This window comes from Ambystoma mexicanum, chromosome 11 (assembly GCF_040938575.1).
Source record: "Ambystoma mexicanum isolate Mex_15411 chromosome 11, UKY_AmexF1_1, whole genome shotgun sequence".
Lineage (NCBI taxonomy): Eukaryota > Metazoa > Chordata > Amphibia > Caudata > Ambystomatidae > Ambystoma > Ambystoma mexicanum.
Genome location: NC_090934.1, coordinates 978,762,132 through 978,783,412, shown reverse-complemented (window position 1 = coordinate 978,783,412; position 21,281 = coordinate 978,762,132). Strand labels below are relative to the sequence as shown.

General features: G+C 44.3%; 1 protein-coding gene across 1 annotated transcript in view; it reads left to right on the top strand.

Moving 5' to 3' along the window:
• TRPM5 (transient receptor potential cation channel subfamily M member 5) overlaps nt 1-21,281 on the top strand; it is a 473,179-nt gene that overhangs the window by 48,818 nt on the left and 403,080 nt on the right. Inside the window, exon 4 of the mRNA XM_069625407.1 lies at nt 16,346-16,520. Coding sequence (XP_069481508.1) covers nt 16,346-16,520 — 175 coding nt within the window. The remainder of the gene's footprint in view (nt 1-16,345; nt 16,521-21,281) is intronic.

The window sequence follows — 21,281 nt, the reverse complement described above, 5'->3', positions numbered from 1 at the left end:
GACATTAGAAACATCCATTGAGTCTGTGCGTTATGCAGCCTGCTAAATCCACAGTGCCCCAGCCCGTAATTCCAGTGTTGTGAAGTAACATGTATTTGGGAACGGACGGCCTCATCGCCCACGTAGCTATTGCGCATCCCAAACTATTCATATCAATCATTGCTCCCTCGCCATGGGCCCTGTCTCAAGGACATAGAACAATAGAACGTTACATTTGCAGTCAGACCTGTGGGCATCTCCTCGCCGCTAGCTGGAAACCGAAAGCGCCGCCCTTCGAATTCCTCATTTGCAACATCACGTCGAAAAGGCATCTGTGGCCGTTTGAAATCACTAATTATCCCATCGAGTGCGGCTGTGTGTGAAAATGGCAACTGCCTTCACCCACGAATGGGACGCCCCGCCCGTCGTTGCAACTCGGTACAGTGATGCATGAGGGCCCACCGTTAACCGAGTACTACGTCCCACTGACCCCTCACAAGTCTGTTCGCGACTGCACAGATAGTATGTGAAACAATGGGACCACAGCAGAATGAACATATCAACCAATCTTACACGGCCATCGGGTACTAATACATGATTGCAATAGCAAGATACAATTCCCCGAATTGCAGCGTTGTGCGCGGGACGTGCTCGGCCAAAGGGGAGAGCAGTTTGCACAGGTGGAATCAATCACCACAGGTGGAGGCCATACAGCCTGAAAACACATAAATTGCACAGCCAGTCCCCTCCCACAACCACACCGAAATGCTACCGGCAGGACTCGCGATGTTGGCCCTGGGGGACCTGATAGCACTGCAAGTGCTCCGACTCCAAGAAGTAGACGAACACCAACTACAACCAGCCGCACGGAGGAGACGCAGGAGGAGGAGGAGGCCAAGGCAGGGCCAGCAAGGCCCACCAGCACAGCCACTACCACCACGCAGGCAGCCCGCAATTCAACGCCTCCGAGCACATCCGTTCAACCTCACTGATGAGCAGATCCACACCCTCTACCGTCTGGACCGGGACACCATAGCCGCCATTGTGGACATGACACAGGCTGACCTTGTCAGCATGATAGATAGCCCAACCGCCATCCCACCCCTACTGAAGGTGGTGTCTGTACTACACTTCCTGGCCACAGGCACCTACCAGCACACAGTCGGACAGTTGCATGGCATTTCTCAGCCACTGTTCTCACGGACACTATTGCAAGTGCTCGATGCCCTCCTGAAGCACGCAGACGACTACATCTCTCTACCACGCTCGGAGCAGGAAATAACCAACACAAAAGTGGGATTCCATGCACTTGCCGGCATACCGGGTTGCATTGGTGCCATCGACTGCACCCATGTTGAATTGGTCGTCCCACATGCCATGGAGGCCCAGTACCGCAACCGAAAACAATTTCATTCCCTGAATGTACAGATGGTGTGTGACTCCAACAGGATCATTACACATTGTTGTGCCCGATTCCCTGGATCAACCCATGATTCTATGGTCTTGAGGAACTCTACAATACCACGCTACATGGAACGACACGCAGGGAACAGATCCTGGCTACTCTGTGAGTCTCATTTCATGCATGATGATGTGGGGTATGTGATGCGGCAATGACCTGCCAGGAAGGGGGGGGGGGTGTGCGTACGTATCAATGGCATTCCACATCATACGTTTCTCGTCCACATACAGGTGATGCTGGATATCCACTGAAGAGATGGCTCCTCACACCAGTCCGGAACCCACGGGACCAGCATGAGGAGGACTACAACCATGCCCACTCACGTACCCGTGTAGTCATAGAACAGGCATTCGGCCTACTGAAGGGTCGTTTCCGCTGCCTCAGCAGGTCTGGCGGGGCACTCCTGTACCGCCATGAGAAGGTTGCAAAGATGGTGATGGCATGTGTCATGCTCCACAACATGTGCGTACGTAGAAATGTGCCCATGCCCCCTGACGCAGAACTGCAAGCACCTGAAGATGGTCATGATGAGGGTGGGGATGTGGCAGCACCTCATGGAGTCTGCGAGGCACCGGAGGGCCGTGACATTCGTCAGCATCTCATTGATGTATGCTTCTAGCACTCACGCCTGGTGGCTGATGCATGGACACGGGACTCGTGGCACTGCGTGTGTCTGGGACATGCACAATATGGACTGTACGCCTATGATGGCCTAGTACACAAAGATCAATGTCCACACTTCTCATTGGTTGATCGTGCACTTTTTATGGCATATGTGATATCATGTTGAACACCCTATCGACCCGCCACCCAAGTGAGCCCAACACACCCCCTCCACCCTCCTACCTCCCCCCCGAACACCAGTGTCCAAAGATGCTCATTGTCAGTGGGCTGTCGCTATTGCATGCCCCCTCTGCGGGTATCAGGGGCACCCCTGCCTGTGGAGCGCAGGTTCCTTCCAGATCTACGTTGGGGGCTGCCCTGGACGGAACTTGCAACGGATGATGTGTCTGCCTGCTCACGTCCATGCATGTCCCTAAGGGTTTGCGAGAGCTCAGTGAGCACACGGCGCACTGCGGCAAGTTCGGCACATACGTCTTTGGACGTCGCATGCAGTTCCCCCCTCAGGCTATCGGTGCTACTCTCCATTTGGACTCTCAGGCTATCGGTGCTACTCTCAATTTGTGCCCTTAGCGTCTCTGTACCTCTCTCCATTTCTGCCCTAAGTGTCTCTGTTGATGTTTCTATGTCTGCCTTGGTGCCCCCACATTCATCGGCATGGCCCTTGAGGAGTGTGGCCATTTGCTGCTGTTGGACGATTAACTTGTCGAGGGACTGTTGCCTCTGATGGGCCATGGCCATTTGCGGTGGTGTCACAGAGGGGCTGTTGTCCTCATGTTGCCTTGCCACAGGGCTTGTGGGGGATGGCCAGTCGTCGTCTTGTGGCTGCACCTGCGTGGTATCCTCATGTTGTACGGGAGGGGACAGACAGGGGGATTGGGACAGGTCATGGATGGATCTGACCTCGACATCCCCGTCTTCTGTGTCGGAGCATGCTGCCATCAATGGGGTGTCACCTATGGTGCTGCTGCCACCAGAGGCAGTGCCTTCTGTGGCATCCGTTGGGGGGACCTGTGGTGGTGGTGTTGTGGGCATGCTGGCTGCTGGGGTGCCTGTTGATGTTCCCTCCTCTGTGCTGCCACCTGATTTGTGCTGCTGCCGTGTCTTGATGCGTGCAGCTGAGGTGGAGGGTCTTTGGCCGTTGGTCTTGGCCCTCTTTGCAGGTGTGCTGGTAGGGGTGTCCTGTAGCTCGTCGTTTGGATCGGACCCTGTGGTGGAGTAAAGGAGGGCGAGGGTTATTGATGGGTCAGTGGGAATTGGAATGGCATTGTATCACATGCATTGGGGTGGTACCTGAGGGTGATTTGGGTCGGGGTCTTGGAGGTGCTTTGATTTGTGTGTGGAGTGAGGGTGCAGTTGTTTGGCAGCCTGCAGTTAGGGTGTGCCTGCTGCACGTGTAGTGCGTGTTTTAGGGGTTTTTAATTAATTATGTATTTATTGTGGGTTTTAACGTGCGCTATCAGGCCGATGTGTGTGGACGTTCTCCTGGACATGTGTTTCTGTTGCACTATGGGGACACATGGTACTTCACATGAATGGACTTTGTGGATTTGGCATTGTTTTATCTGGCCCACCTACCTGAATCTTCGGATGTCTGCACTCCTTTCTCCATCCCTCCGACTCCCTCTATGCTCTCCATTCCGATGGTGGAGGCACAGATTTCTTCCCAGGGGGTCAACTTGATGGGTGATTCAGGACCTCCCCCGGTGGCTGTGGCAATGTTGCGGTTGGCAGAGAGTATGCTGCGGACGCGTATCCGCAGGTCGTCCCATCGCTTGCGGCATTGCTGTGGGGTGCGGGGTGCGGTCCCCACCGCACTTACCCGCTGTGCCACCAGAGCCCATATGGCCTTCTTGTTTGCAAGTGCCGTCCTGGTCATTTGCGTGGAGAAGACGACGGCAGCATTCTCCTGGAGGGTCTCTGTTAGCACGGTGAGTTCCTCACGGGAGAAGTGGACCTGCCGCTTGCGGTCGCACGCTTTCTTCGCTGCTTTTCCCATTATTCTTGGTTTCGCTAGGGTGGTTGACGGGTTGGGGTGTGTTTCGGGGTAGTGATTTTAGTGGTTGTGTGGTTTTAGTGTATTTATAGGTGTACGCCGGGATGTTTCCCGTTCCGGGCCCATGTTTTAGCTTCCGTTTCCGTATATTTCCGGCCACCGTACTTTCCGGTAGGCGCACACTGCGGTGACCGCTAAGAGGGGTGGCGGTATTGCACCTGGGGCGCCGTACGGCGGCGGTGTGGGCCGTTTTGGGGTCATTTCCGCCATCGCGGACTTTGCACTTCCGCCATGCCGTGGTGCTCGTGCCCGATGGGTCGGAATGGGCCGCACTTTGCTCCTTCGTACAATGGCGGAAACGCTATTTACGCTGTGGCGCTCCGGTCAGTCGCTTTCCGCCAGGGTCGTAATGAGGGCCATTGTGTGGAAGAGACACTTTTGCCATCCTTGGAGCGTTTGTTGTATAAAAGAGAAATGTTTGCCAACTTTGAGAAGTTGTTGCATGGAAAAGACACTTTCACTATCTTTCCTAGAACATTCCGACCAAAACATATTGGGCCTCATTACGAGTTGGGCGGTGCTGTTAAAATGCGGTGGTAATAGTATTACCGCCACATAACTGCACCGCCCAATGGGGGAAAGTCGAAGGATTCTCCTCCAGCTCTGACCTGGAGGTGAATGTGCAAGCTTTCTGCACATTTTTCGTGCAATTACTGTGGCGCAATTACCACCACAGTAATTGGGCCACTTGTGATCCAACGCTAATACCGCCGGACCAAGTGGCGGTAACAGTAATTGTGTTGGGCAGTATTCTGGCAGATTTACTGTAGGGATACCGCCAACTTATAGTGAGGCCCATTGTGTAAAAGTGACATTTTTGCCATCCTTGTTTGTTGTACAAAAGAGAACATTGTTTGGAAAATACACTTTTGCCAAGCTTTCTGAAACATTCCTACCATCTTTAAGAGAACATTGGCCTCATTACGAGTATGGTGGTTTGTGGTAATATTGGAGGCAACTGAGTTACCTCCAATTTTACCACTGTGCCAAATTATGAGTTTTGGTGTTGAGTGGAGGATTTACCTCCAGCAAAATCCTGGAGGTAAATCTTCCCACTCACGCCAAATATTTGGCAGAATTGGCGGAATTACCACAGCGGTAATTCCGCCACGGTAATTCTCCAAAAAAAGCCCCATTGGGTCCAATGGACCAAATATAATTGGGGAATTACATTCCCACCACCACTTGTAATCAGGCAGAAATTCTGTGGTAACGGTAATTTGTTTACATTGGATTTCAGGAGGAATTACTGCCTAACTCATAATGATGCTCATTGTTTGGAAAATACACTTTTGCCATCCTTTCTGAAATAATCTGGGGTAAGGGAACCATCCTCTGGATCCAAGGACAAATCTTTGGAAGAAACCATTTTTTTTCTTCGATTTATCTGTTTGCTTTACATTTGAAAACTTTTTGGCTAAACTTAGATCACAGACAATTTTCCCTACACTTCCTAATTGTTTCATTTCTAGTGTGAGGGTCATATATGTTTCGGACACAAGGGCAGTTTACCTATGTTTGACGACAAGACACAGACTGAGTTTTAGTTTCCTAGGAAGGGATAGTCTCTTTAGGATAGGGACAGAGGCCTTTATCCAACCCTTTTCTTTTAATAAAGATGTATGGTGTTGAAAACACTACCACTTTGTATCTGCCTCTCATTTCTGACCCCTCATAAAAACCATTTCAATTTGAGCCCCAAAACTATCCCTGTATTTGTGCTCCAATTGATTGGCTTTCCCACCCACAGGCGCTTTCCTGGTTGCAAACACTGTGTGTGGTTTGCAAGATAAATTAGAGGATATGGAAACGCCAAGATAAGTAAAACAGTCAACAACCTCTATAGGTTCATCCTCCATCCTAAAGGATGGCTTTTGTTTCTTGGTATGGTTGTTATTAATAGAGAACAAGAGCGGAATCGAGTGAGGATAGCTACGTCCCCTGCACACTTTCTGAAAGGCCAGAGATGGCCTAATGGAGATTAAGTATCGAGTTTTAAGCAATTATAATCACTTGGAATTACATACGAGTACAATTTCAATAAAGAGTTCAATAGAGAGTTTGTGTTTATAAAAAAACAAGTTTTGCTTTTTATTTGCATCTTGATATGCCCAACACATTTCTAATTGTTTACACTCTTAATCAGGGGCAGCATATTCAACAATTAAAGTCTACAAAAAGAAAGATTGTATACAACAATATATTAGTATTTGTTTAGTACAATTTGTGTTAATCGAACATAACATCAATTCCAAAAATCACGATTGTTATTTTTAAAGAATTAGTATCTTTTTTGTAACAAAACATCCTGTCATTTGTTTAGTGACCCCATTGTGAGTCATCACTAGAAGAGCAGATATTAATGTGGAGCGGTGTTAAATTGTACGTGAGTATTAAAAAAGATATTTGATATGTGCCAGAAGTGGCCTGGTCCGTCTAACCTTTGCACTCAATGCAGGGAAGAAAGGGATTATGTATATATAGAGGGAAAAGATATAAGGGGAAAACAAGGATGATGTGCAATCTAAACAGGCATAAAGAGTGAAATGGAAAATCATTATCGTACCGAAATAAATTTTCCCAAAAAAAGGAAAGCAAAAGTTGCTGGATAAGTCAGTTGGAATTAGCTGGATGTGCTCCAGACTTTCAACTAGCTAAATGTTGTAGGTGTCTTAAATGTAAGTAACCTAGTATCTACAAAAGGAGGAATGTATGACAAGGGATTTAGTATACTCAAAGTATCTAGGTGTAAGCCTAATTGTATTTGCTGTAAAGAGTACTTACTAGATCATCACCGGCGAGTAGGGAAGTGTCCGAATGCGGTCAGGAGCCGCGAACGAGTGAGCTAGTTGATGCACGCCCGTGTATTTATATAAATGGCGGCTATGACGTCATACGCACATGCGCCAGCGACGTCAGACGATGTCGTGACGTCACTCGCGCATGCGCGAACGAACGTAAACAATGCCAAGAAAGATGTAAGTGTCAAATTATTTAAATGGATGGAGGAACGGATGATGCCGTTATTGATAAACATAATTCCCTCTTTGAGAAACATAAGGGTAGAAAGAGAAGTAAGTGCCGAAATAATATCATGAATTAAAATGATGCAAAGGATCGTGAATGCCTTTGGTTAAGAGCCTAAGGGTGGATCGAAGGGGGTATGCCAGAGAGTACCAGGTGATAGTGTGGAGTAAATGATCCTATGTCTAAATAACCGTATTGGGAGTAACATGCTTGGAAAAAGACCAGGTGGGACGGTGATAAATCGATCCATGAAAAGTGGATGTAGCTGGTGTATATCAAAGTGCCTAGTGCATTATGTAACAGTAAAATAAGAAATCCTAAAATCTCAGTTTGTACATATTTCACAGCAATACAAGCAGATGTTTTTGAAGTGTACAAAGAATTGTATGTAGTCACTGACCCAACATTTTGTGTGTGTACATTCTAATGCCAACAAGTGGCCAACATGAACACAGAATACAAACATTAGGCAACAGCAGACGAATCTCAGACATGTTCGATGTAGAATACTTAAATTGTGTCTTCGCATGTAGAATGTGATCTGAATTATAGAAATGGGCCCACGTAGTAGTCCTCATTGATCCCCAGAGGGGTCATGGCATCCAGTTTATTAATCCAAAAGAGTTCTCTTTGTGCCAGGAGTTTTGGAAGATTACCACCTCTGCTCAGAGGTCGTAAATCTTCCAGTACCACAAATCTCATTTGTGAAACATTGTGTTTCTTGTCTCTGAAGTGTCTGTACACTGGGGATTTGCAGTTTTTTGTCCTGATACAGGATTTGTGCTCTGTCCACCTGTCTTTAACTTTCCTGTTCGTTTTGTCTACATAGTATATGCCGCATGGGCAGCGGATGGCATAGATTGCATTTTTCGTATCACATGTTGCAAAGTTCCTTAGCATGATTTTTTTGCCATTATAGGGATGTCTGATGTTGTCGCCTTTTATCACGTTGTTACAATGTTGGCAATGTAGACAGGCAAAGGTGCCTGTTTTTTGTTTGCTGAGAGTCATCTGAGGTGATAGTTTGGGTTTTTCAGCTTTAATCAATTGGTCTCTCAAGTTTTTTCCTCTTTTATAGGCCATCATGGGGGGATCCAGAAATAATTCAGCAAGCGTACTGTCCGATTTGATTAGGTCCCAATTTTTGTATATAATTCTTTTGATCTGGAAACTTTGGCTGGAGTATCTCAGTGTATGAATAAGCCCTTTTTCATTTCTTTTGGGATTACTTTCCAGTAGTGTGTTTCTTTCTTGAGTTTCTGTGCGTGATATGGCTCTGTCAATCACTTTGGGTGGAAAATCTCTGTCGAGGAACCTTTTCTTCATTGTGTTGTATTCTGCATGGAGTATGTCTGTTTCTGAAGTTATTCTCTTCAGCCTTAGTAGCTGGCTATATGGTAAACTTTCCTTCAGATGTTTAGGATGGTGGCTTGTGTGATGGAGACAGCTATTCACATCCGTAGGTTTTCTATATATTTTCGTTTTCACTGTGGTTCCTGTTAATTCGACTGTGACATCCAGAAAGTTCACGTGTGGCTTGCCAATTTCAATAGTGAATCCTATTTTAGGATTGCATGTATTGAGAAAGTTCCAGAAATTGAGCAATTCTGTTTCAGTACCCATCCATATTCCAAAAATATCATTGATGTATCTCTGCCAGCATTTAATCTTATTCTTCCAAAGAGGATTATCCAATACATGAGTTTTTTCGTAATGATACCTGAAGATATTTGCATAGGATGGGGCCACCGAGGACCCCATGGAAGTTCCAGAAATTTGTAGGTAGAATTGGCCGTTGTGTCTGAAATAATTATTGTAGAGTATGATGTTAAGTAATTCCAATGCAAAGACTTTTTGAATATCAACTTGTCTGTGTTAATAAGAACCATTCTAGAGCCTCAATGCCTTCAGAGTGTGGGATAGAAGTATATAAACTGTTGACATCCAAGGTAAACAGAATCAAGTTGTCCTCTGTAAGTTGGAATGTTTGTAAAATCTTTCAGAAGTGAGTCGTATCTTTGAGATAGGTTGTTGTAGCTTGTACCAGTGGCTGCAGTGCTGTGTCGAGATATATGGCAAGCGGTTGAAAAATGCTTTCCGTCCCAGCCACAATAGGGCGAAATGGTGGATCATGGAGATTTTTGTGTATCTTTGGCAACCTGTAAAATACTGGGTTATAGGATATTTCTGTATCAGGAATTCAGCTGTTTTTTCTGATATCCAATCCATTGTTAGTGCTTTATCCACAGTAGTTTTGATGATGTTTGTAATCCCAAGAATTGGATCACTATCTAGAGGTGTGTAGGTCCGAGTGTCTTTTAGAAGGTTAGAACAGCCTTGATCATAGAGGCTGGTGTCCATCAAAACCAGGGCACCACCTTTATCTGCTTGTTTTAATGTAAGACTACTATCTTCAGCCAGTTGTTTAATCAGTTCTGGTTGGTATTTACGAATATTCCGTTTTTTAGGTGGGAAGTATTTCAGTCTTTTGAGGTCTTTGGTAGTTTTCTGTTTAAATAGATTAATCAATGGGTGATTAACCTGGGGATAAAAGTTACTTTTGTTTTTCATTTCCAGGTATCGTGATTTAGTCTTCGGTTGTATGTTGACTTCTATGTTGTTGAAGAATACCTTAAGTTCTATCTTCCTTATAAGCTTAAAAAGTTTAACTTCTTCTTCAAAGAAGGAAGTGGAGTTAGTTGGTATGAATGAAATGCCCCCATCCTATGCGAATATATTCATGTATCATTACGAAAAAACTCACGTATTGGATAATCCTCTTTGGAAGAATAACATTAAATGCTGAAACGGAATTGCTCAATTTCTGGAACTTTCTCAATACATGCAATCCTAAAATAGGATTCACTATTGAAATTGGCAAGCCACATGTGAACTTTCTGGATGTCACAGTCGAATTAACAGGAACCACAGTGAAAACGAAAATATATAGAAAACCTACGGATGTGAATAGCTGTCTCCATCACACAAGCCACCATCCTAAACATCTGAAGGAAAATTTACGATATAGCCAGCTACTAAGGCTGAAGAGAATAACTTCAGAAACAGACACACTCCATACAGAATACAACACAATGAAGAAAAGGTTCCTCGACAGAGGTTTTCCACCCAAAGTGATTGACAGAGCCATATCACACACAGAAACTCAAGAAAGAAACACACTACTGGAAGGTAACCCCAAAATAAATGAAAAAGGGCTTATTCATATACTGAGATACTCCAGCCGAAGTTTCCAGATCAAAAGAATTATATACAAAAATTGGGACCTAATCAAATCGGACAGTACGCTTGCTGAATTATTTCTGGATCCTCCCATGATGGCCTATAAAAGAGGAAAGAACTTGAGAGACCAATTGATTAAAGCTGAAAAACCCAAAAAGTCCTAAGAAGACTCTCAGCAAACAAAAAACAGACACCTTTGCCCGTCTACATTGCCAACATTGTAACAACGTGATAAAAGGCGACAACATCAGACATCCCTACAATGGCAAATAAATCATGCTAAGGAACTTTGCAACACGTGATACGAAAAATGCAATCTACGCCATCCGCTGCCCATGGGGCATATACTATGTAGGCAAAACTAACAGGAAAGTTAAAGACAGGTGGACAGAGCACAAATCCTGTATCAGGACACAAAACTGCAAATTCCCAGTGTACAGACACTTCCGAGACAAGAAACACAATGTTTCACAAATGAGATTTGTGGTACTGGAAGTTTTACGACCTCTGAGCAGAGGTGGTAATCTTCCAAAACTCCTGGCACAAAGAGAACTCTTTTGGATTAATAAACTGGATGCCATGACCCCTCTGGGGATCAATGAGGACTACTACTTGGGCCCATTTCTATAATTCAGATCACATTCTACATGCTAAGACACAATTTAAGTATTCTACATCGAACATGTCTGAGATTCGTCTGCTGTTTCCTAATGTTTGTATTCTGTGTTCATGTTGGCCACTTGTTGGCATTAGAATGTACACCCACAAAATGTTGGGTCAGTGACTACATACAATTCTTTGTACACTTCAAAAACATCTGCTTGTATTGCTGTGAAATATGTACAAACTGAGATTTTAGGATTTCTTATTTTACTGTTACATAATGCACTAGGCACTTTGATATACACCAGCTGCATCCATTTTTCGTGGATCTATTTACCACCGGCCCGCCCGGTCTTTTTCCGAGCATATTACTCCCAATACGGTTATTTAGACATAGGATCATTTACTCCACACTATCACCTGGTACTCTCTGGTATACCAGCTTCGATCCAACCTTAGGCTCTTAACCAAAGGCATTCACAATCCTTTGCATCATTTTAATTCATGATATTATTTCAGCACTTACTTCTCTTTCTACCCTTATGTTTCTCAAAGAGGGCATTATGTTTAGCAATAACGGCATCATCCGTTCCTCCATCCATTTAAATAATTCGACACTTACACCTTTCTTGGCATTGTTCACGTTTGTTCGCGCATGCGTGAGTGACGTCACAACATCGTCTGATGTCGCTGGCGCATGTGCGTATGACGTCATAGCCGCCATTTATATAAACACACGGCTGTGCATCAACTAGCTCACTCGTTCGCGGCTCCTGACTGCATTCGGACGCTTCCCTACTCGCCGGTGATGATCTAGTAAGTACTCTTTACAGCAAATACAATTAGGCTTACGCCTAGATACTTTGAGTATACTAAATCCCTTGTCATACATTCCTCCTTTTGTAGATACTAGGTTACTTACATTTAAGACACCTACAACATTTACCTGGTTGAACGTTTGGAGCACATCCAGCTAATTCCAACTGATTTATCCAGCAACTTTTGCTTTCCTTTTTTTTGGAAAATGTATTTCGGTAAGATAATGATTTTCCATTTCACTCTTTATGCCTGTTTAGATTGCACATCATCCTTGTTTTCCCCTTATCTTTTCTCTCTATATATACATAATCCCTTTCTTCCCCGCATTGAGTGCAAGAGTTAGACGGACCAGTCCACTTCTGGCACGTATCAAATATCTTTTTTAATACTCACGTACAATTTAACAACGCTCCTCATTAATATTTGCTCTTCTAGTGATGAGTCTCAAGGGGGTCACTAAACAAATGACAGGATGTTTTGTTACAAAAAAGAGACTAATCCTTTAAAAATAACAATCGTGATTTTTGGAATTGATGTTATGTTCGATTAACACAAATTGTACTAAACAAATACTAATATATTGTTGTATACAATCTTTATTTGTGTAGACTTTAATTGTTGAATATGCTGCCCCTGATTAAGAGTGTACACAACTCGAAACGCGTTGGGCATATCAAGATGCAAATAAAAAGCAAAAATTGTTTTTTATAAACACAAACTCTCTGTTGAACTCTTTATTGAAATTGTACTCATATGTAATTCCAAGTGATTATAATTGCTTAAAACTCGATACTTAATCTCCATTAGGCCATCTCTGGCCTTTCAGAAAGTGTGCAGGGGACGTAGCTATCCTCACTGGATTCCTCTCTTGTTCTCTGTATATATCCAGCCTAGATACCAAGGCTGTGTTTTTCTCCCCCGCACCTTGAACAATTTACCTTAATGTTTATTTCTCTGATTACCTTTCATTCAATTACACTTATTTTGGTGTGCAAGTGTGTGTTCCTGTGTTGGTTATGGTTGTTATTAATAACCATAACTTTCGATTTGGTTTTATTCAGAGCCAAATTATTTGTTTTGCAGAAGCTCACCATTGCCTGTAGTTGGGCTCTTATGGTTTTAGGGTGTTGGCTGTCCTGGCTTTGAGGACTGAGTCGTCAGCATAGACGAGCATCAGTACTGACTTCCCACCAATGGCTGGTATGTTTTTGCAGGCTTCTTCAATTTGTTTTAACTTATCAATATACAAGCGGAAGAGCACTGTGCAAGTAGGCAGCCATGTTTGAAGCCTCCCACAATTGGTATTTCTTTTGTCAGTTGGCCACGAGGACCACTCTGATTTTGGACCAAGGTCTACGTTCATAAAGCCCTAATAAAATGAAGGAGGGTTCTGTCAAATCCCATCTTTGCCAATTTGACCCATAATCTCGCTCTGTCTACTAGGTCAAAGGCGTGAGAAGTCCAGGAAGACCAGAAAACAAAATTCTTGCCTATTGTGGCGAGTCCTGGTCTAAAGCCTCTGTGTGGCCAAATATAACTTCTTCAATAATAGGATCTAAAATGCTCAACATGACACAAAAGAGCTTTTTTGCATTTTAAAAGAACTAGTAAGAACCAATCACACAACCCCAGAGAGATCCATCACGGATGATGTCTCCTGGTGTAATGTAATTCAACAAGCTATGCATGAGAAACTCGATACTATCAAGGAAAATATCTTGGAAAAGAGCAATAACTTAAAATGTATTGAGTCCAAGCCTGCGGACTGGTCCTTTCAAAGATCACCGCTCATTCCTACTTTTAACATATCCCCTATTACAGAAAAGGAATTAGAAATCATCATTAATCAACTTAAGCCCACAAAATGTAAGAATGATATCTACACCACCATGTTGATTAAAATGTGTCCCCTCTTTAATCACCTCTATCTGTAAATGTGTTAATGCCTCCATAATCTCTGGTATGGTTCCACAGGATCTTAAGCCTGGCCTTTCAGTCGATGTCCCAAACATCAATCGGCCTATTACTCATACGGTGTTTCTTCTTAAAATGTTTGATTGCGTGGCCTATATACAAATTGCAGACCACCAAGAAAATATCCCGTTTCAAATGACCATCAGTCTGGGTTCCGGGTTGGCTTTGGAACTGAGACTGCGCTCTTAGAACTCAAGTCCAAGTTAATGTCCCGCATGGATCGTAATGAAGCCTCATTACTTATGCTACTTGATCTTTCGGCAGCCTTTGACCTGGTGGACCATGATATCATGGCCACCAGGTTGTACAAAGTCGCACATTTTCCCCCCCTTGCATGTAAATGGGTCTCATCATTTCTTAACAACTGTGATAGCAGGGTCTTTTTCGGCACAGCAGAATCCGAATCCATTACGATCACCTGAGGCGTACCTCACGGTGCCTGCACTTCCCCTGTTTCTACAATATTTTTACAACTCCATTATTCGTAATGCTCGTCCATGAGAACATAATATTTACCAACTACGCAGATGACACTCAATGTGTCATCCCGCTCTCTGGCTCACAAAGCGTAGATGAAACTGCCATCAATAGAGTCTTTGCCTTAATTGAAACTTGGATGGTCCATAATAAGTTGGCCCTGAATAAATCAAAAACTGAGCTACTTGTTATAGGATCCTCACACACACTAAACAAACTTGGACCACAGTATGATAGCTAGGAGAAGAAACTATCATGCCACTGAAAAAGGTGAAAACATTGGGGGTAACCTTTGACCAACATCTGACTATGAAGCAACATGTCAGCAGTTTGGTTTCATCATGTGCTTATTGTAAACTTTTAGCGCATTTAAGGCCTGTTATATCTCAAGACAATGCGGAGACCATTGCAAGAGCGATAATAGGATCAAAAATAGACTATTGTTCAAGTCTCCTTATGGGAATTAATAAGTCTGATTGCAACAGATTGCAAGTATGCCAAAATGGGGCAATCAGAACTGTTATGAAAGTTAAATATAGAGATCACGCCACGATTGCAAGACATGATCTCCATTGGCTGCCCGTAGAGTCCAGAATCCTATTCAGGACTCTGACCGTAGTACAAAAATGTAGACTTGGCAACATGCCTGAGTACCTACAACAGTTTCTTGGTCATCCCTCCAATGCCAGGCTATAGCGGACCCTATTTTTAAGTACTAAATTCCACACACAGTGGATTTTCACATCCTGTATACCTGTCACCCATCATCAGCCAAGCCCCCCCCCTCCCTCAAAAACAAAAAACATACTCGGTCTAGTCCATCGCTCTGTGGTGACACTCCTAAGCCAAAGATATCATGGGTCTTCTATCTTTGAAAAATATCTGTTAAAACAACTTTATGATACCTACAGTACCCTTTTAATTTGTAATGATTGCACAATTGATGGACTAATATGAAGCAATATTGAGCCAAACGGTGCGTATGTGGGTACATGTTTTGCAACTGATTGTATGTATTGATCTGTTATTCACATACTGTCTCAGAACTTTGTTACTTTTATTTAATTGTTTTCTTTTTCTAAAAAATATATGAAACCTACATGTCTAGCCAAATTAAAAAAGGCAGCAGTAGCTAAATCCAAGTGGTTGGATCAATCCTTTCCCAGTGACACAAACTTGCTAATTGTTTTGCTGGATGCTTCAGAAGGTTTAAAATAATTACTGCAACAATTAATTGCAGTTACAAATATTTTGATGACAGGACAACCCCCTTGTACACAATATTTCTCCAGCCCTTTATGTCCTGCTCGTTCCCGGGCTGTCCCTCTTGTTACCAGTTATGATTACCTACAACAGCTCCTTATTACGAGAAATAATACCAGAACATTAAGATCTAATAATCAGCACCTACTATGTGGACCGAAATGTCGAACTATTAAAGTGGCCAACTCAGCTTTCTTCTCTATTGGACCGGTCTGGAATGCTCTCCCTCTAAATATGAGATGCATCGAGTCACTTGAGATCTTCAAGAAAAGGCTCAAGACTCACCTTTTTAACTAACTTACGTATAGTTACCTGATGAGTATAACTCCTTTTTTAGCATTCATACATGCATTTTTTATGATCTGTGTTATATGTTGTCTGTGTTTTGTAGCGCCCTCCTGCCTTAGGGTCTATGGATGCGCTATATAAATGTAATAAAGTAAAGTAAAGTGTGTGCCCAATCCAGAATGTTGTTTTCCCCAATCCACCGATTTAATTCAGACAGGATGATTTGGAAGAAGATCTTGCAATCAATATCAATCAAACTGATCGCTCTATGTGAGGATTCCTTGTGGATACTCCCTTTCTTTCAAAGGGGACTGATGATGGAGTAAGTCATGATGCATGATATGTCCAACCACAACAGTGAACAAGAGAACTGCCTTAAGCAGCTGAATCCACAAGTCACACTCTCTGATATGGTTAGGGGTATTTCACAATGATAATTCTTTTTAACATTTTCTTTTTTTAATTCAATGGGAAAGTACTCCTTATAATGATTTAACGCTACCAATGTGACTTAAGCATGAACCTCTTTTTTCTAGAGTGATGATGTAGTGTATTACAGAACCGAAGATCACAGTCTCCTGTCTTCCCTTGACAATAATCATACTCACTTTATATTGGTGGATCAGTCCAGTGGGGAGAAGTCCAATGAAACCACAAGACTTAGGCTGACATTGGAAAAGCACATTTCAGAACAGCGCACTGGTTATGGAGGTAGGTGGCATTTGACAAAGTTCTCCTATATTGCCCTGGCTGCATAGTCCTCTACTTGGTGTGAGAGTGGACAATGATATACGGTTTAGTATGGGCCTTGTAGCATGTATACAATGACAAGTGAAGTTAAATATTTCTTAAGGGAACATACAATTTTCTTCCAAATGATAAGAAATAGAAATAAAACATCAGCACTCTTCCTAGACTCATATGTAACTAGCCTTGGGTGTAACATAGTGTTGCCTCCTGGTCAAGATGTTAAGACATATCCCTGGGTGGCTTTTCTGGGCTCAACACATCTGGGGGTTCTGTCACTCCATCTCCCCTAATCCAGGATGTTGTAACTCAACAATGGGCTGTCTTTGAACTGTGGTTCAAGGACAATATCACTAGGGTTCACAGAGAAATGTCTCTGGTCACCACATATTCACATGGTATAACCAAAGTCTCTGGTTGTGTATTGCTCACCCCAGGGTTCCTGTCCACCAATGTATGACCTCTTGATTTAGCAACTCAGCGTCTTGGGGTTTTTAGTGTACCAGTGCTTCCTTCTTTGTTCTACCTTTATTTCCTTCTGTAGCTATGATTCCTCTGCTTTTCCTCCTTGACTTTTCAGGGTGAGGGGTGCTGGCCAAGATGACAGTGGAATCTGAGGGTGTATGTCACAAGTATATGCCCCTAAGCATCAACCAAGGGGAAGAGCTTTCCTACTAGATGGACCAAGGAAGGGTAGTATGGCCAAAGGCCCCAAACCTCCTCCCAGAGGCTGGCCTGCTAAACCTCTCTGCAGGTTGAGTTCGATGGACATCTCCCCCACCCCCCCCCGTCTAAGGGTCCTGACTATAGACCTAATACCCACCCTCATCTGCATGATCGATAGGGAACAACAATCTTCTCTACTATGTTTCTTCTTCTCTCTACTGTCTCTTTCCTTCACTTACACCTGTTCCTCCCAACCCCTTACCACATGCTTGTAGCCCCGCCCTTGCTCAACTTTATGCTTTTAGGCTTTTATCATGCCTTCTCCCCCAACCTCCTCTCTGCTGTTTGTCCCGTCTTCTGAATTTCCTCCAACTGCCTCCTCAGTAGTCATCTCCTCTCCTGATATCAGTTTCAACCACCTCCTTGCTGTTTTCCCCCTGACTTCTCCTACTATCACCTCCAACCACCTCTCAAATCCACTCCTGTCTCCTCTTATTGTCACTTTCAATCATGTTCCAATGTACTGCTCCTTCTCTCCTCCCTTCACCCTTTCTCTAGCCACCGCTCTCCTTCTGCTGTTCTGGTAAATCATCTCATCCCTGCTCTTCCCTTCTTTAATCTACCTCGGTCTTGCCACCTTTCTCCTCCCTCGGCCTTCCTGCTCCACTTTGACCTCCTCCTCTGACCACCTCCAACGGTTGGCAAAGCTATGTCTCCTTCCCAAAACACCCACTTACCTCTCCCAAAGCTTGCAGCTTATATATGGATTTGGCACTGCCCCTGGGACCTACCATACCTCACTGCTCTCAGATGTGAGTTTATAAGTGTGTTCTAGATCTAATTAGTTCAACGGCGTAGGTTTTTGGGACTTCCATTGGCGTTCGCGATCTGACTCTAGATCCATGGAAGCATGGCCCGAACCTTGATCAAGGCCAGCCACCATCATGTATTCCCACTCTCGGACTCGCTGAAGCATGACTGCTCACTCGGAGCACAAGGGTTTATCTATGTGTACAGCAGCAATCCACAATAACTGCAATCTATTGGGATATTAGTTACACAGTGACATCTACACACACATTACTGCAGTGAGCACACTTTTCTGCAAGCACCATGTTTTCTCCAGACTCTAGTGTTCTTATGAAAGTCTTCTTTTGGCAGTCTGGGCGTTGCAGACGCGTCCCCTTCTGGGGCCATAATAATACACTACCTGGGTTGGACATTGTCATAATCAAATGCCTCATGACACTGAGGGTCCTGCAACCATTTTAGGAGGCTAACCTTAAGAGCAATCGTGCCACAGGGCTGTATGTCAGTTGGTGACCACCCTCCTTCCTGAAGCTCCCCTAAAGGGGTAAAGGAATGCTGCAGATGAACGTTAATTTCTGTTGACAAAGGACAGTAATATGGTGGCGTTGGCCAGGGGATCCTTTTCACAATGCCCACAGTCTCAACGTCACATAACAGGCAGTGGCACACAGCTACCATAGCAACCACGCATTCTACCCAAGGTGTCAGGCAGGGACCTTTGTGACTTATTACACCTCTGCATTGTAGCTACTCCCTAGATTGGCATGATATGTTTCCCTAGGGTTACTGTTTTTAACATGATTAAGAGGTTGAGGTGACAAACACCCAAAACTATGTGCCGCTCAAAGTCCCAATAGACTTCCCTGCTCAGCAATCACCCTTTTTTTTCAAAGTTGGGATTCTCGATGGCCCTTCTATGGTTACCTCATTCCTGGCTCTTTTCTTGACTTTTGCCGCACCAACCATCAAACTTGGGAAGGTCAGTCCATAAAAGGACCTCCTTAGGCAGCCCGTCCATGACAGCAAACTCTGCTTTGAGCTTGTATGTGCTTGAGCAGAAGTTGGGTTGGACTTTAGGACAGGTCTCCTGTTGCCCATGAATACATTCCATGACAAGACTGCCGACTGTGCCTCTACGGAAAACATACCGCAAACAGGAATTAGGCACTCACAATTGGCGCGTGACCGCAGACCACAGCTTTCACTTCCCTGTCAAGAAGGCAGTGCCAATTTGCCTCAACAAGGCTGGGAAAATGCCTTCATGCCACACCACCAAAATTCTCCTGCCTGATTTTAATATGTCAGACCAGAACAGAGGCCAGACTTCAGCCTTACACAAGTATCCGCACTTGGAGATTAAGGTGGTGAGGGTCTATCCATAGTGGGAGGAGATGGACACCCAGAGACAATGCCAATCAGGAGTAGTGGCCTCCAAGAAGGAGCGGGGCTACAAAGCAGAGCATGTATTGCTCCAATCACCTTATTAGGCACATTATAAAATGTGATTGTATTTCATTGGCTACCTGTGGTGGGGGGCAGCTTTCCAGCGTGAAGCGAGTGCAAGAAGAACTGGAAGAAAAGGGGGAATAGCAGGATGGAGTGAGAGCCGTAAAGAAGGAAGAGAAGGTGTAGGAATGAGAGCAGAAGAATGAGCGCAAGCAATGGAATGTAAGGAGCACAAAAGGCACCTGGCAGCAAAGCCAGGGACATAGGGCGGTCAGCTCTAGGGCACCAGTGTCCCTGAAAGTGCTGTCACTCGAGTTCTGTGATAAGCACACAGAAGACTAAGAGGCAAAGTAATAGGGTCTTCCCTTTTAGCAGTACACCCCCAATAGGGACTATCCTCTTACCCTGCAGAATTCAGTGGCATTCCCCCTCCAAAGATGGCAAGTAGGGGAGGATGCGCTGCCACAGAGACTCTATTGAACCTGACGTGTTTCCACTTCTGGGGCCCTCTAGTTAGTCTGGACCTTCGCCAACCAACATATCCAGGAGAGAGAGAACCTGTACTTACATTGCAAAGCTTGAAGTGCCTCCTGTTTGTGTTTGCTTCGCTCCTGTTTGTGCTTCGGTCCTGGCTCCCAGTCCCTGTGTTGCTGTTCATTTGTGAAGTCCTTCTTGTCCTTCTATGCTTGAATCTGAGGCATACTGTCCTATAGCCTCCTGGGTGCTCCCAAAGACTGTATTTTCTTCAGCACCTTTCTGTGTCATTCTCATACATTATCTTCGACTCAGCCTCACACGCTTCAGTCCTTGCACATAAGCCTGCATCTGCTGAACCCGTTTGAAGCCTCAGTTATCTGCTTACAACCATCCATGTTAGTTATTTTCCGTGATTTAAAGTGACCATTACTGGCATAGATGGGTTGTGCCCAGGGGTCAAGTCCTAAAAATAAAAGTGGGGGGACTCATCAATAAACGCAATAGGATGTGACGTTGCCTGAAATTAGCATATCAAGGTTTAATATGCATAACCACCCAAATTGCACAGAACGAATGGCATTTGCCTTCCATAAAATCAACACATACAAAACCAAGAGAAGACATTTTCTTTTAATAGAGTTTTTGAAAACTTTAAATGGTGTGCATGTTTTAAAATCCAAGAAACAATACAAATATTTTCCCTGGAACATGCAGTAACGAAATGGGGCATTTCATCTTTAGCTTGTTATTTTTTATCAGGTAGTGCAGTGGTGAAGTATCAGTGCTGCAAACCTGACAACTGCGGTTTGATCCCTGAGGTCGGCATTAATTCATTCATTCAAGGAAGACTTTCAATGTTCCTCATTTTAGATGGTGGGGACTGAGACCACCCTCTGAAAAAAGTGGGTGGACTCCGTCCCGCAGCATGTACCCTCGATTTTAGCCCTTAGTTGTGCCTGTTAATGCCAGTAATGGTCATTTTTAATCATGGGGTGATTTAAACAGGGGTGGCTCGTCCATAATGGGTGAGGGAGCTTCAACCCCTCTGAGCCCTCTCCCATCATGAGGAGCCACGCGAGCCGAGGAGCCCTTCCTCAGCTACCTGTTGCAGCTTAGTGAATGCTCCTGGGCTACATTGAACTGTCATGGGGAAACACAGTTTCCCTTTAACAGTTCATACCCCTGCCATGCATGTCCAATGGGCCATGTAAAGTCAGGGGCATTTTGCTTCCCCAGCTTTGCATAGCCCATTGGGGATGCATACTGGGGCCCTGCATGTTTGTAGGTGTAAGGGAGCGCTAATGCATCCCCCCACACATACAAATG